This window comes from Ambystoma mexicanum, chromosome 4q (assembly GCF_040938575.1).
Source record: "Ambystoma mexicanum isolate Mex_15411 chromosome 4q, UKY_AmexF1_1, whole genome shotgun sequence".
Taxonomy (NCBI): Eukaryota; Metazoa; Chordata; class Amphibia; order Caudata; family Ambystomatidae; genus Ambystoma; species Ambystoma mexicanum.
The window spans coordinates 443,654,479-443,671,197 of NC_090928.1; the positions used below are offsets into that span (position 1 = coordinate 443,654,479).

Consider the following 16,719-nt stretch of genomic DNA (forward strand, 5'->3'; position numbering starts at 1 on the left):
CCTCTTCTGTTTGGAACTACTTTTCCTGTTGGGTGGGGCTGGAGCCACTCCCTAGATTCAGAACACTGGAACTCTTCTGGAAGGCAGGAACTCTTTTCTTACCAGGAACTCTTTTCTTACTTGGGCGTGGCTGTGGAAGGAGACACCTAAGCACTACAGGAGGCTATTTAAACCACACCCGGTGGATGAATCTTGCTTTGCGTTATTCTGCAACCTCTGCAGCAGAACGCTCATCGTGTCTTCTGCATCCGGTCCTGGGCCTAAGGAAAAAGGCTTACCATCCTGAATCCAGTCTTCAGCAACACCTATAAAGACAAGAAAGAACAGGTTAGCATTCCGGCATCTGAAAGGCAAAGGCTTACCATCCTGAATCCAGTCTTCAGCAACACCTATAAAGACAAGAAAGAACAGGTTAGCATTCCGGCATCTGAAAGGCAAAGGCTTACCTACTCTTTGTGCGCTCCGGAGGCCTTCGGCGCTGCATCCCGCATCTGAAAGACAAAACAAGGTGCGTTTAAAGACATTGGGGAACTTTAATACTCACGTGCCATTACTCCTTTCCACATCTAATCCAGTGGGTATTCCGGCACCCTGCAGCCGCTCCGAACTCGTACCTGCAAAATAAAAAGACAGTTAGAGCGCATAGTGAAGCAGGCAACAAGCGCTTACTTACGTGCTTCCAGGCGCTTCTATTCATCACACGGGCTCCATATTCAACTCACTTCAGCCCGTCATCCGCCATCGCCGGAACCCTGCAAAACAAGAGACATCATTACTAAAGACTTTAAAGACATTTGAATGACTCGAAACTTACCGTTCGTGCAGTAAACGACGGACAGCAGTCCTCTGAAGTCAAGAGGCCTGCGCTACCTATCCAGTGAAGAAACTGGTTACAGCACCCTGCCCTGAGGCAGATGGAGAGCTCGGCATTCACTTACCTAAGGTGAGAGCGTTAACCTTTGGGGGTCTACAGGAGAGGAGAAGAGGAAAGAGATAGGGACACCCCAATAACCCCAGTTCATTAACCCCATATTTTCTATCTGCAGACATCTTACTCTACACGTCAGGCATACAGTGCACAGAGGTCCAGCCCAAAGAGCCAACCGGGTGCTACACATCACCTTTGAAGATACGGTAGTCGCCCAGTCAAGACCGGCGCCTCTGCGAGAATCAGGTGAGCGTTACAGTGCCCTCGGGTGTTCCATGATCCCGGGCTGAAAACCTCTTTTGTCGGCCGTTCCTCTTTACCCGTTGTAAAGTGGGTGGTTGAGAGGGCTGGCCCTGGTCGTTGCTATTTGTTATTTTTTGCGTTTAACGTTGAACGCAACCAGTTCCAACATATTTATATTCTTCAGGGGGTGTTTTATAATTTTTTTGTAATTGATTTCCAAATAGCAAAGGATCAACTTTACTTTATGCTTGTGATGAGTTGAAACCAGAGTATCAATAAATACAATATTTGAATAGTTGGTCTGCAGAATGTTATGACACTCTCAAGACATAGCGCTGTATATTTTTGTATTTTTATGTGGTTTAAAAAATATTTAACAAGACAACAATGAGTTAAAATACACTTTCATATACTTAATTCAATGCAATTCATTAGTTCCTTTTACAATTCAAAAATACAAAGCACACACATTCATATTCAACAATTAATTACAGTGTTACAATTAATTTAAAATAAAACAGTCCATTCACACATATAACATTTACAGATCATTCCAAGTTTTGTGATTTAATAAAATCTGTGACAGCGATCACCACCGAAGTGGGTCTACCAACAAAACAGAATCGCATAAAACAATCAAACATCATAGTAGTTAAAATGGATAAAAACCACCTAAAATGTATCTCGCTTTGACCTCGAGTCAGCGGGCAAACAGTCAGTAAATGCTCCATGGTTTCTATCGTATTCTGCGCCCCACAAAACCTACATACACCTTGATCAGACGTTATCATATGGTAACGTATTAAAATCTCCTTAGTCTGAATTTGACCAATACAGAATCGTAAGAACAAGCATCTCACAGCTTTGTTTGGATAAACAACAAGGGAGGGGGCAATCATTCATACAGTTTTAAAATCGGTCCTTAAATTGGTCAATGACTTATATGAGAGCATAATATCAATTGTATATGCCGAATCATACCTATAAAGATTTTATTCAATTCTTACTGTATTGTCATTAAGCTCGACAACTGTGAAATCAAGTTTCCTAATACCAGGTTGCATGACGTCGAAAACTCCTGTAAAAAGTGTTCCTTGCCACTTAACAGCACCCTATTAATTTCCTCATATAATGAGGGGGTGCATAGTGGACACGGGCATTTATAGTAACCAGAGGGGCCTTCACTGGGTGCACCTTTTAATGAAATAATACCAGGTTTGTATTCAAGGGCTGCTAGAGGTGTACCCTGTGCCACCTGAAGTGTCCTTCTCCACAGCCGACTTTCTAGAACAGGAAGCAGAATTAAAGCCCAAAATGGGAATATTTCATATCGATATAACAACTTTGGAATGATTTTTCCTTCATAGATCTTAAGTGCAGGCAGAATTGAATGCTTCCCATATTAAGTATTGACTCGCACCAGTTTGTTCCCCACTGTTCTTCTCAATGAAAACAACCAATCCTTAACAAAATGTGCATTCTGTTTTGTAGCTATTGCATTCTGTTTTGTAGATATCGGGAATCCCAAATAGACAATGCCTTTCACGTTTTCTAACTTTACACTGCCAATTTGCCACGTAAATTCAACAGCACTGTGTTTCCCATTAGAGTGCTTTATTTTTGTTTTAGTAGGATTGATTTTTAATTTATAGATATCAGCAAATTTGTAGAAGGCTAACAAAAGATGCTGTAGTCCTATTGGTGTCTGATCAAAAATAAAAACATCATCAGCATATGATAACCAAAGTAATTCCAATTGATCAATCTTAGGAGTAGCCAGAGCAGCTGTGTAAAGATATTCAACAATATCGCTCAAATACAGATAAAAAAGTGTTGGCGCAAATGCATACCACTGAAGCATGCCTCGGGACATTGGTATACTCCTTGACAGATTACCTTGCTTGTCTAATATAACTTTTATCTCGGTTCTAGAGTATAGCCCAATAATAAGTCTAAGAAGGCACTGCAGAATTTCCCATTTTGCAAGTTTACTCCACAGTAGGCCACGATCTACAGCATCAAAAGCGGCTGATAGACCAATGGATGCCACAAATATTGAATCATATTTTTACAGTCTACTTGTTTGGAGACTATTTTCTACAGGAATCCATTGAGTGTAGTGGAATGATAGTTTCAAAATCCAGTCTGCCATGCTGGAATCATATTAATCGATTTTTGCCAATTTTTGAGATGATCTAAAACCAGCATTTCATCTGATTGCATTTCATCTGGAATCTCTGTCTGAAGCTAACCTGCGTTCCTCGCATCAATTGTTTTCAGCCTTACCTTCATTCCGGCTAGCGGTGCATTATTCTGAGCTCCGTTTGCTTGAAGTTCTGAGCAGTTCGCGCACCGCTAGCTACTTTCTTGTCTCCTCGTTCCCGCCGCCTCCAATTCAGGAAATCAGGCAGCGGGAGCATTGACTCTGTAATTCAGTTACGCGGCCACCTTTTGAACTTCTGCTTGCTTGTGCGTGCGTTAACAGCTGCCAGTTACGCAGCAGTTTTCCTTGGATTTGTTTCGTTGCCACAGGTGTTTCTTGTGGGGACTGAATATAACAACTTTTCTGAACACGTTTACGGCTGTGTGTGTCTCCAGTCCATTTACCATGCGGCGGCTCCTCTGAAATGTGTTTTCATTCTGCATGTGTTACCAGGAAGCACTCAAGGCGGCAACCTTTTTGGATTCTGTTCACCAACTGTCCAGTGTTCCATTTCAGCAGTATTTCTTGGAGTTTCTGACTACCGCTGCAATCCAGGACTATCTGAAACCCAAGTTGGCGTTTAACTGTTGCTCCACGCCCTTTCCAGTGATTCCTCTTCTCTACCTTCAAGCTGTTGTCCGGTTTGCAAGGGATCCAGAAGTTACTCTCATCACCTTGTTGAAACTTCAAAATAAAGCATTGGCGTTATTAACACTTGATCCTAGGCGCTTGAAGAGTGTGGCTTCTGGATGCAAACCGGTGGATATTTTTTGCGATCCAAAATGTCCAAAAACTTGAAAATATCAAGTACGTCTCTGACTTTGAAATCCACACCTAAAAATATCACGAAAGTCAATATTTTGAAGAGAAAAGTGCGTAATCAATCCTTAGACACTGTCAATAAGAAATCCTGCGAAGGAGGTATTCGCGACTTCTGCAAAGTGAAGAAGCTTAATAGTGAGAAGACCATTGACACTCATGATACTTCCATAACGGACACACAACTCAGAACGGCTGTGGAGCAAATAACAACAGACATAGAACACATGCCAGTAACTCTGACAAGTGTCCACACTCCTCAACATAAACCTGAGAAATATGAAGTTATTAAAACTGTGTTACTGGATGTATGTCCAATTCCAAGTCAGTCAGAAGTGTCAGTCATTCTGATTGAAGATCAGGTTCAGTCTGACAATGCAAATGGAAAAGTATCAAACCCACCTAATAATTTAGAGATTGATAATGTCTCTGATGGCTTAAAAGATGAGAGAAAAAAGAGCATCCCATCAGTATCAAGGAACAGTGAGTCACAACATGGTGAACAAGGGTCGATCTTGAATCCTGATTACCCGTGCAACGAGGAAAAAGTTATAACAACCAGACCGGTTGTTATCGACCTAGAAGAGAGAGAAGAAGGGTCGAGTTTACTTTTGGATGAACTGTCAGCCATAGCTTCGTCATCTATGATTTTGGACCAGAATAACAGTCTGTACAAATCGCCAAGCTTATATGACAATTCGGAAAATACTCTACACATGTCCTTAGCTGGATTAGTAAATGAAGAGAAAGTGCCTTCTTCCCTTAACAACAACAAGTCTCCATGTGCAAGATCAGCACAGGAACCGCTATCACAATATAATTTGTTGGAAATTACTCTTAATTCAATGCATATGACAATAGTCACATTAACGAAGCTCTTTGAATCTTTGGACTCCACATTACTAACAAAAGCCAAGCAACTGGATCAACTAGTTACATGGATGAATAATTTGACGTCTAATCCAGCTTTTGTGCCTAGGAGTCCAGATAAACTTATTTTTACTGCTGCGTCTAAAGCAAAGGCGTATCCCTTATTACCGGAAATTAATCATGTGATTGAAGAAGTACTTCCTCAAGAGTCTTTACATAAATCCGTCCTGATTATTGAAAATGAGGCTGAACAATCGCAAGACCAGATTCAGGACGCTGTATGCATACCTGCCCAGCAAAAGGATGACACACCTTCCATTGCGCATACGCAAACGAACAATGGCAAGTCAACTTCTGCTATAAAAGACAAGAAGTCTTCAGAGATTCCTAACACAGTAATGTATAATCTGTTTCAAAATACCAACCTAACGAAAGACAAAACCCAAGATTTTGGCTCAAATCGCAAAAAAACCAAAAACCAGGAACGACTGGCAGTACGTTCGAGAGTCAATATTAAACAGCTGATCAAACGGCTCATTCCGAAAATGAAAGACAACTCAAGGACATCAAATAACAAGGCCGCCAAAAACTTTAAAAGTAAAAGTATTGGCTTACCATCTGAAATCTCAGACAATATCGACAAAAACTATGCACCGTTGAATCAACTGATTGCCACCATAGAAGGTAACGACTTGACCAATTAAACAATAAAAAAAGATGTGCGAATCGATCCAGTGATGGTTCAACTACCGACTCAAGATGCTCAAGTTCAATCTTTAATAACTCAACAAGCAAGCCTCACCCAGGTGTTGATCCCCTGCAACCCTATTCCTACAACACAGGTGGCTGGTGGCCCATCCCAGGGTAGCTGCTCTAAACGAGTTGCACTGAACAGTGCCAACCAAGACGGAGATAATTTTACAATACTGGCTGATATTAGATCTCAGATTGAGAATTCGATAAAGAACTATCTTGAACTGCAACAATCAATGAAAAGCACATTACAGCCAAAAAACAATCGGCTGACTGTGCCAATACCTGCTATAAGCTCTTTTAATGTGAACTCTCAATCTTTACAACAAGATCAAGCCACTCAAGAATTCCAACAAGTCCGAGCAACTCAACAGTCTCAACTCGCCTTGTATCACCAAGCAGTGCAGCAGTTATTACCAAGCTCTATCCAAAATTCCAATTTAAAGCTTGACACACCTGATGAGGGAAGAAACCATCTTCATTTGCAAGAGTCCATTACTCAACAGGAGATGACTGCCAAATCTAACAGTCATCATCTCCAAGGCAATTGTGAAAGACAACATCTTGACATATGCGAGAAACAGCATTCAAAAGCAGCTAATATTGATATGCAAATAGCGAAAGCAATTGAAAATTACTTTAGTTTGAACATGAAGCAACCATCACTGCCTAATAAATCAACAACAGAAGTGGTTCGAGATCTTGCCATAACTAAACAGCAAGAATCTGGAAAAAGACAGGAACCGGCTATTCAGAAAGAGAATAGTGTCAGGAGTGGTATTGGAACTAAGGTAATAAATAAACAAAAATGGAATAATCATCATAGACTGATCCTCAAATGTCGACCTGCTCCATATCCGGACTATGTACTCAATCGATCGAGTATTCTAGCAATCTGTGAAGATATTGATGCTCTTCATGACATCACCTCAATTGATATCGCTCAAGTCGAATTTCTCAAAGATCATGATCACTCTATGGTGAGACGTTGGCTTCCTTCAAATCTGATAAGAAATGCGTTATGGCAAGCCCGAATGGATCTATTTGCCTTGGGATTTGTGTTAGCCAGAGATCCCATGTGCTTAGACGCAAAAGGCAACATAACCCTAGAATCAAAAAATAACTATATGGAACAACATGACCAGGAAAACTTTATCCATTCTACAGACATCACTAACACAAATTCAGCCAGAATCTTTCAAGCTTCGACCTATGAGGAAGAAGCAAAATCATAACAAAGAAATGAATCAAGTACAGTATCCTTAATCAGCTGGAATACATGTGGCCACAGCCATCTACTAGGCCACAGTGCAGATGTCTTACTACCTCATGACATTATATTGCTGCAAGAAACATGGCTAACCAAAAGACCTACGTGGGAGGAGCATACTGTTATATTAAATCCAGCTATCTCAAGGCAGTCCGGAAGACCATCTTCAGGGCTGATGATAATCATTAAGAACCATAAGAACTGGAGTCTATGTGACTGGGCCTCCCCAAATCCCTATCTGCAATTGGTCAGATTGAATATGGGAGGTAGTGTTATTGCATTACTCAACATCTATCGGAATCCGAAAGGCATTGGGGATGATGATTTCTTTTTGGAGCTGGAACTCCTTTTGGACTTAATCTCAGACGCATCCGATATCACCTCAATTATCGTAGCCGGAGATTTAAATTTGCAGCTTCTACCTAATCACAACTTGAAATACAACCTCACTTGTGTAAGATTGAAGACCCTAATGAAAACTCGGAAACTGGTCATGTGCAATGGTTCAATATCTGGCGATACAGACCCCAAAATTACCTGGTGTAAAGGAATAGCGTCCTCTATAATTGATTATGTTTTTGTGGACTCACTTAACTTCTATAAGGCGGTTATTTTTCAAATTCTGCCGCAAACAAGCAGTGATCATAATGTCCTGAACTTAAAATGGAATGTCAAAATGAATGTGCAAAATGTCAACCAAAAATTTGATCATATAGTGTCAACCAACAATGCCCGTTCAAGGCTGGTTTGGAATGGGAAGAACTTGGCTGAATACTGTACAACAATTAAAGCGAACATACATAGTGATTACACAGCACATCTTCATCTGTTTGAAGTTGTTTACAAGAATCGCAAACTTGACTTTGTAAAACCTAAGCACCAAAGCGACCTGATAGTACAACAAAAAAAAACAACTTTAAGGAAAAATAGAAAGGCAATTCTACTTTCTAACTGTGTTGATAAATATCAGAAGGTAAATTCACTCAATTGCCAGTATACTAACTGGCTGAAAGGACATCGCTGTGTCATGTACCAAAAAGATGGGGAATCCATCTTGCTTAACAGTATGAATAAAAACACTGGTCAAATGTGGGCTCTGCTCAATGACGCCTTGAATTCAACACAAAAGGCAGCTCAAATAAATGGAGTGAGCGAAAATCAATGGATTAATCACTTCACTAACATGTATCAGAAAGAACTGTGGCAACCAAGTAATGTCGCTAGACAGAACTCCAACTATGTTGGGCTCAAAATTGAAGAAGAGGATGTACTCTTCTATATAAAAAAGCTCTCAATTCTCAATCTCAATTGAACAACTTTATGTTCAAACAAGCTCCGACACAATGGGCCAAGGTCTTGACGTTAATCTTTAATCAAATCATCAATAATGTCACCATTCTAGCTTCATGGAAAACAACCATTATTATACCAATCTTTAAAAAAGGAGACCACTCACTACCAAAGACCTAAAGGCCCATCTCACTACTAGATGCCTTGGGCAAGTTATTTTCAAAATTCATCTTAAGAGACTTTAACAAATGGACACTTGAGGCAGATGTTAGAGATACCTTTCAAACCAGATTTGTAGCCGGTATGGGAACTTCCATTAACCTGCTCACGTTAACAGCCATCATTGAGCACCACAAAGTAATTAAACAACCACTATATTTTATCTATATAGATCTACGAGCCGCGTTTGACTCTGTGTCACGTGAGCTACTAGTTCAAAAGCTAACTCGATTAGGATGTCGAAGTTACATTATACATCTTATAGAAGATTTGCACACAAATAACTCTATACAAATCCGTCTCACACATGAGGGAAAACTATCTCAACCTATTAAAACATTTCGTGGAGTGAGACAAGGGTGTACCCTAGCATCAGCTCTTTTCAATTTTTTTATTTCTGATGTGGGTGAGTCCTTTAAAAATATTCTCATTGATCCACCGAAACTAAACAACAAGGCCATCCCATTCCTGATGTATGCGGATGATTTGGTGATTATGTCTAAAACACCGAAGGGCCTCCAAAAGTCGCTGGATGCAATTATCAATTACACTAATGCTAACCATGTAAGCATTAATCGTGAGAAAACAAAGGTGATGATTTTCAATGCCAGTCGCAAAACATCTAGAGCAGCGATCAATTGGAACATCGAGGGAGAAAATCTCCAAATAGTAAGCCATTACACCTATTTGGGTGCCCAAATATTCTCAAAAGATCAAGCCACAATATACAAACAACAACAACAAGACAAGGTGATCACTTTTATTCAGCAATCCAAAATAATTCTAAGGAAATACAGAAAGTTCACATTGGCCCCGGCTTTGTCGTTCTATAATCAAAATGTTTCACCAATTTTGTTATATTCATCAGAATCGAGACCGGTCATGACTGACAAATTTTGGAACTCCTTGGAATCAAAGTTTTGGCGCAGTGTTCTCCAGCTGCCATCATCAACGCCATTAGTCATCATTAGACATGAATTGGGCTTCATTTCCTTACACTCTAGATACATATGGCTAATAATAGCGTTGTTCCGGAAATGCTTATTGGCGTGGAAAGCTACAACGGTCTTGGGAATACTGTCTAATTACATCTTTGGCTCTAAAGACAGCTTTATAAAAAAATGGCGAAACTTAGTTATTGATACGTTGGCTTTGATTGATGTTTCTCTCTCTAGCTTACTTCAAAACCCAGACCACATCAAAACAAGACTATTTGGAATGGATTGGAAAAACACCAGAGACAAATGCACAAAGTATAGTGATCATGATCCTACAACCTTCACATTCAAGAAGCACTCGTTTCCAGAACGCTATCTGATTAAATCTCCATCTACCAAATATCGGAATGAGCTATTACGGCTAAAACTCAATCTCTGGCCAACGAGACAGGTGTTGGCCCGTCGCAATCTTATCAACAAAGAGCAAGCGTTCTGTAGATTTTGTCAACACCAAGACACCAGTGAAACTCTGAGACATCTACTTACCGAATGTGAATTTCTTGTACATTCTCATGTCAAATACTTTAAACACCTAGCTGAACCATTTGGGGTTACAACATCTGACGTACTATGGAGAACTATATATTCTGGGATTTCAACAGCTGTGTCAATTGGGGCACTGGCTTTTCTAAAGGAACTGAAGCTTGAACAAGTCCAAGCAGAATAACAGTATGATTATCATAGTATTGAACAAAAAAAGTGTTTCCAGAATAATGTTTGACCCCTCATCAAAAAGATATATATAATTTTGTTCTGTTTTGTTTTTTCACTTTTCACTTTTTTAAATTGTATATTTTAATTCATTTGTATTGAAAAGTTGTATATTTTAACTATATCAATAAAAAATAAAAAAAAAACCAGCATGGCAAATAACTTACTATCAGCGTCAGCTTTTGCTATCGGGTGGACATTTAAGGGGTCTGTCCTGGGGCCCTTGTTAAAGATCAGTAATACGTATGAACATGACCCTGATTTTGGAAATACACATGTAGACATGATGCCGTTGAATAAAACCGACAATATGGATTCCAATACTTGTAGTCCACCCTTAAATAGCACATTGGACAAATTATTTGGGCCACTAGCTCATGAGGAACTAATCTCGCCAAAGCTTCAACAATCTTTTCATTTGTTACCCTCAGTTCCCAAGTATCTAATCTGAATGTAGTCTACAATAGCCGAAACAAAACCCAAACAGCACACATAAAGGGGGGGATGGGTGGGTGTGGATAGAGAGAGTGGAAGTGGGGTGTGTGCATAGAGCGGCAGCCTTGGGAGGATTGCCGTCAAAAGTATCCCAAAATAGCCCAACACCCACACATCTGTATTTCCAAATGGGGACATTAATAGGCCAATTGTGTGTGTTGAAATAGCCCAATTGTGTGGGGGAGGACAGCAGAAAATAGCCCAATATTCCAACCTTACAAATCAATACACAGCTGGGAAATGGAAAGCCCGGCAACTGACTTTCTTTGCACAAAGCTGCAGTCTGAGCAAATATTGTTAGGAATCTCCTCTTTGGGTAGTACAGCTGAGGAGTTTGAAAAAATAAACTTAAGTGATTTGGCATTTTTGTACTCTGCCAACAAGATATTCTCAGTTCAGGACCCCCCTTCCCTCTCTCTCTTCTGTCACAATGGTTTCAGCGTTTTTGCCAAAACCAAAAAAAGACCACAAGCGCATCATATTTTGGTAATTGAATCCTCAATAGCAATTAACTTTGAAACACCAATCTTCACAAACCTATAATAAGTACTGTCATAGGTTCTTTTCTGTAAGAGGAAATGGAATTTAAGGAAAGAAGCTTGCACTTTTCATTGGCAGGGACCTTGCCAAATGATCTTTACATTCTTTACATTTGGGATTTGTGGGTCTTGTTGAACCCTCAAGCTGCATTTTCTCTAAATAAGTTTACTGTGCTCTACTCAAATGTAGCCATCAATAAATAGAATTGCTTGGTAATTGTTTTTTCTTTAATGATAGATCGGCATTGTGTTATTGAGATGACAGTCAATTGTGTAGTGTTTATTTCGTACCCTTCTCCTAACATTTCCTTTCCGCTCAATTCTTCTGTCTTCATTTGTGGATCCATCCCACCACTCACCACAATGCCTCTGCAAAAGAGTTAAAACATTTCAAGAGTTAAAAATTATTTCATTAAAAACATGTTGGAAATTAAAATATTGCTGATATGATTACGTCCGAAAATCTAAATTTCTTGGCCATTACGGAAACTTGGCTGCATTCTGCAGCAGGTCCCTCCCTATCTCTGGCAGTCCCTGATAATTATTCTATCATCAGATGTGACAGGGAAACTAATAAAGCTAAGGGCGGCGGATTAGCTATCATTTTCAAAAACTTGCCTGGAACTTAGGGTGATCCCTAACATTCAAATACCATCCACAGAACTTCTCGCCTGTAAACTCCCAATATAACCCAATCAAACGGCCACAGTTTTCCTTATCTATAGGCCCCCAGGTCCTACTTCGTCATTCAGTGAGGATTTCTCTGCCATTCTTGCCTCTAACACTAAGCCCAATTCTCAAGTCCTCTTACTTGGTGACCTTAACCTTGGTTATCAAGATGCGAATGACTCTAAAGCGACTGATCTCGCGAACACGTTAACATACTTTGGACTCACCCAACACATCACAGTTGCTACTCACATTAAGGGCTGGACCCTTGATTGGATTGCCGACATGAATTGCTCTTTCAATTTGATCTCTGTAACTCCATGTCCGTGGTCTGACCATTATCAAATAATCTTCGAATTACACTTCTCGTATCATTCTATGAAACCTAATATTGCCCCATCTATCATAACACGGAACAAAAAGGACATTACCTCAGAGAAACTTCTCCCTGTCATTCTTCCGTTACTTAATACAGCAGTATCCTCCTGTTCTGATCCCACAGTCCTAGTGGACGCCTGCAACCAAGCCATGTTAAAAGCTCTTAACATTATTGCACTGTTAAAGGCACATAAACAAAAACCTCGACTTCATTTGAACTCTTGGTTTACTCCACAACTTAGAGACCTGCGTAAAGATAAAAGAAAAACTGAGGCTCTTTTGAAAAGCTCACCTTCACTAATCAACAAGAATAACCTAGCCTTTGCTTCCTCTACTTACAAAAATGCTCTCCTCACAGCCAAAAAAGATGTTTATAACAAACGTATCCTGAATGCCCAGTCTAATACAAAGGAACTCTTCAAGATACTAAAGGAACTTGAGTCCCCGACAACCCCTTTAGATACTTGTATCCCAGACACCCTTTGGTGTACCAATATTCAAAAAGCATTGCTAGATAAAATCACCACTCTTCCATCTAAAATGAATGCCAAAAGAAGTAACCTTATTCATTCTGCCTTGAATGCTCCTCCACTTAACTTACCTACCTCAAAACCTACCTGCAAACCATTTAGCTTCTCTCCCCTCACCATGGAGGAAGTAGAAAACATCATAAGGAAGCTCAAGCGTTCTAATTGCCAAGGTGATACTTACCCCGCCCCTCTTATCAAGGACGTGGCTCATGACTTGGTACCCTTCATCGCTACATTTATAAATGCCTCCTTCAGATCTGGCATTGTCTCTGATAACCTTAAGGATGCCTGGGTCATTCCATTAATCAAAAAACCTACTCTTGATCCAAGCAACCCTTCTAACTATCACCCCATCGCAACTGTGCCATTTCTCTTAAAAATCCTGGACCGTGTGGCTTATTTACACATTCAGGAATATCTTGAAGTAAAACAATTATTGGGACTTCGTCAATCTGGCTTCCGTCCGAGACATGGTACAGAAACCGCCTTGATCGACTTGAAAATTCAAATTGAGGTCCTCAAAGACAAGGGTAAGTTAGCACTCCTCCTCCTACTCGACCTCTCCACAGCCTTCGATCTTGTGGATCATAAAATCTTGTGTCACCATCTCAAAACTGCAGCTCACTTCTCAGAGGAAGCCTCTTCCTGGATCAGCTCCTTCCTGTCCAATAGAACCATGAGGGTCTTCTCCCCCCTGGCCTCTGCAGAACCAGCACCTGTCCCTTGCGGAGTCCCACAGGGGTCCTGTGTTTCCCCCACATTATATAAGGTGTTTACCAAGCCTCTTTTCGACATACTTGACTATATGGGTGTCTCCTATACGAATTACGCTGACGACACCCAGATACTCATTCCACTCACTGGTGACTATATTGCTGACACGAGAGCTCTTAATGAAATCTACGCAGTCATCCAGGCCTGGATGGCACATCATGGGCTCTGCCTTAATGATGAAAAAACGGAGTTATTGATCCTCGGCTCGCATGCCAAATTGGCTAAACTTGATTCTGTGTACAATTCCTTCACTATTGATGGTAATAACATTAAAGTTTCCAAAGCAACAAAAACTCTTGCCATTTATCTGGACTCAACACTTTCACATACCAGACAAACTAACGCAGTGGTGTCTGCGTCGGCCTACACATGTAAGTTGATTACTGCGTGCAGACCGTTTCTGACTACCGAAAATCGTATCATCCTTGCTAGAACTTTAATAATGGCAAACATTGATTATTGCAACCCCCTGTATCTAGGCACTAGCCAAAGAAACATTGTTAAGTTACAAGTCACCCAGAATAATGCCATCAGTGCTGCCCTCAACATTCTTAGGCATCTTCACATTTCCGAAACTAGACACAGCCTACATTGGCTACCGGTAGTACAAAGAATCTCCTTGAAAACACTAGCCTTAACCTTTAAGGCTCAGAACAATCTAGCGCCAGAATACCTGGCCAACCGATTCTCTCGTCACTCTGCTAATAAACCTTTGAGGTCATCTTATGTGCACACCCTGGCCATACCTAGCTTCAAACAGCGGGTGGAGCAAATTTCCCAGTCCTCGCCTCCAAACTCTGGAACACTATACCCATTGCTCTTAGAACAGAACCGGCCTTCCTTGCCTTCAAAAACAATGCCAAACTCTGGTTTTTCGCATGCGACACACCTCACTCCAGTTAACAGCTATACACCGATCAAATACCCGTAATCCACCCACCATTAGCTCTTCTCTACATCCTGTGGATCACCCATGCACTACCATCACCTTTACTGTCTTGATCCACTATGTATTGCTGTACCATATCATTCTTGCAACTGATTTTCTGCTGTATCTTATGTATGTAACTACCTTCTTGAAACATGTATGTAACCATCCTGTTGAAACAGTGCGCCCGAATGCCCCAGGGCAAGGTGCGCAATACAAATAAATAAATACAAATAAATACAAAAATAGCGAGAATTACATTTATTGAATGTAATCAAGGCTATCCCGTTGTTAGGCATGTCCTGAAGGAGAGGTAATTTGAATACATCAGACTCTTAACATCGTAACTAGAAATGAAATTGAGTGGAATCATACCAACATATATATATATTTTTTTTCGATTTATTTTGTTCAGGACTGCCTGAAAAATGTATCGAAAGCTTCCATCATTCGTTAATTTATCTGCAGCTTCATTTTGACTAAATCTTCTTACTTCCAGTATAAAGAGCGTTTTTGGGTATCTTGTAACTGTTAGGGGAGAGTCCATCAAGGCTTTGCAACTATCGCCGTCGGCTGAGTCCATTTGGGTTCTACTGTGGGAGAGGGGGTGCTATTTCCCAGCTGTTTGAAAGTTGCCTCAACTATGTTCACCATAGCCACCGACCACCTGGTGGATTCCCCTGATATCAGTCTATTCCATAGCTCGTTTTCTTCGAACATCCATGGCTTTTCTAACAAGGGTAGTAGGTAAGTTGTTCTGTTCTGTTTATTGTTTTCGCAGTTAAGTATTAAGTGCTTTAGAGTTTCTATCGATGCCGGCTTTTTGCATAAACGGCATTTCTTTTTGCTTGAGGCGGATCTAATCGTGAGTATTTCTTGATTCGGTAACAAGTTTAGTCTCGCTTTCAAGAGCAAGTTTCTTTTTCTTTTGTCAGGAAATGTTTTGCAATACTTGATTGGAGATTTTACTTTGTTAAAAGTCGGAGGGAGGTGAGTAAGGAGTTTGTTGTTTGTTGCAAGATCGAGTGTTCGTATCCAATCCGTCATAATTATTTTTTTCTTGATTCTGTCAGGGTTTTCTTTCAGCTCTTTTTCCTTTTTGTCAGGGCTGCACATTTGGCATTGTCCAACTCCTCTTTGATAATGGCAAAGGCTGGCAGGGGCTCGCCCAAGATGGATTTTCTGAAGAAATTCATGGCTGCTTGATCTACCATGGATTCGAGGGATACTAGGCCCAACTCCCTTCTGATTGCCGCCATCGAGGTTGATTTGGGGACTCCCAGAACTGATTTCCAAATTAGGCCTTCTAGTTTGGTCCAAATGTTAGTTGGAATTGAGAGCGAGACATCCGTTCCATAGATCAGTGCGGGGATAACTTTGCCCTTGTAGAAGTTTATCATGGGTGTCAAGGAGAATTTGCCGAACCTTTTATCGACCAGGCGCGTTTGCGCTGTTAACCTTTTAGCTTTGTCCCATAGGGTCTGTTGCATTGCTAGGGATGTGATGTGCTGTCCAGGTCAACTCCCAAGTATCTGATTGATTTAACTGATTCCCAGTTTTTCGTTTTCCAGGAACCAGACTGGTTGCTTCGATTTTTTGTTCTGGGCTTTTTCGATCGTCAAAACTTTGGTTTTGTTTTTGTTGATGACAAGGACATTTTGGGCGATATATTTTATATTTAGCCAGGTTGTTTAGTTTCCGCTGGAGGCCGATTATAGTTTGGTCGATTAGGATAATGTCATCAGCGTATAACAGTCTTGGTATGGTTGTATTGCCTAGTTTTGGCGGAAAGCACCTGGTTTCGGTTTCAGAGTGTTGGAAGTCACTTAGGAACGAGATGAAAAGGGTTGGTGCCAGGGGGCTGCCTTGTTTGACCCCACGTGAAATCTTGATCTCTTCGGACAAGGTTCCTTCTTGGCTGAGTTTAACTCTTACGGTGTTGTCCGCGTGAAGTGCTTTTATCGGCTCCAGAACTGGTGGTGGGCAATTCCAAGCCTGAAGTTTGGCCCACAGTAGGTTGCGGTCGATTTTGTCAAAAGCCTTGGATAGGTCGATGAAGGCTAGGTGGATCTTTGGGGCCCCTTCCTTTACCTTGGCCGTTA

General features: G+C 40.8%; 1 protein-coding gene across 4 annotated transcripts in view; it reads right to left on the reverse strand.

Annotated features, from left to right (window-relative positions):
* The window catches only part of LOC138467775 (uncharacterized), a 700,943-nt gene that overhangs the window by 321,524 nt on the left and 362,700 nt on the right, over positions 1–16,719 (reverse strand). For all 4 annotated transcript variants that reach the window (XM_069608016.1, XM_069608015.1, XM_069608014.1 and 1 more), the window contains one exon: positions 11,630–11,707. In XM_069608016.1, the coding sequence (XP_069464117.1) occupies positions 11,630–11,707 (78 nt within the window). The remainder of the gene's footprint in view (positions 1–11,629; positions 11,708–16,719) is intronic.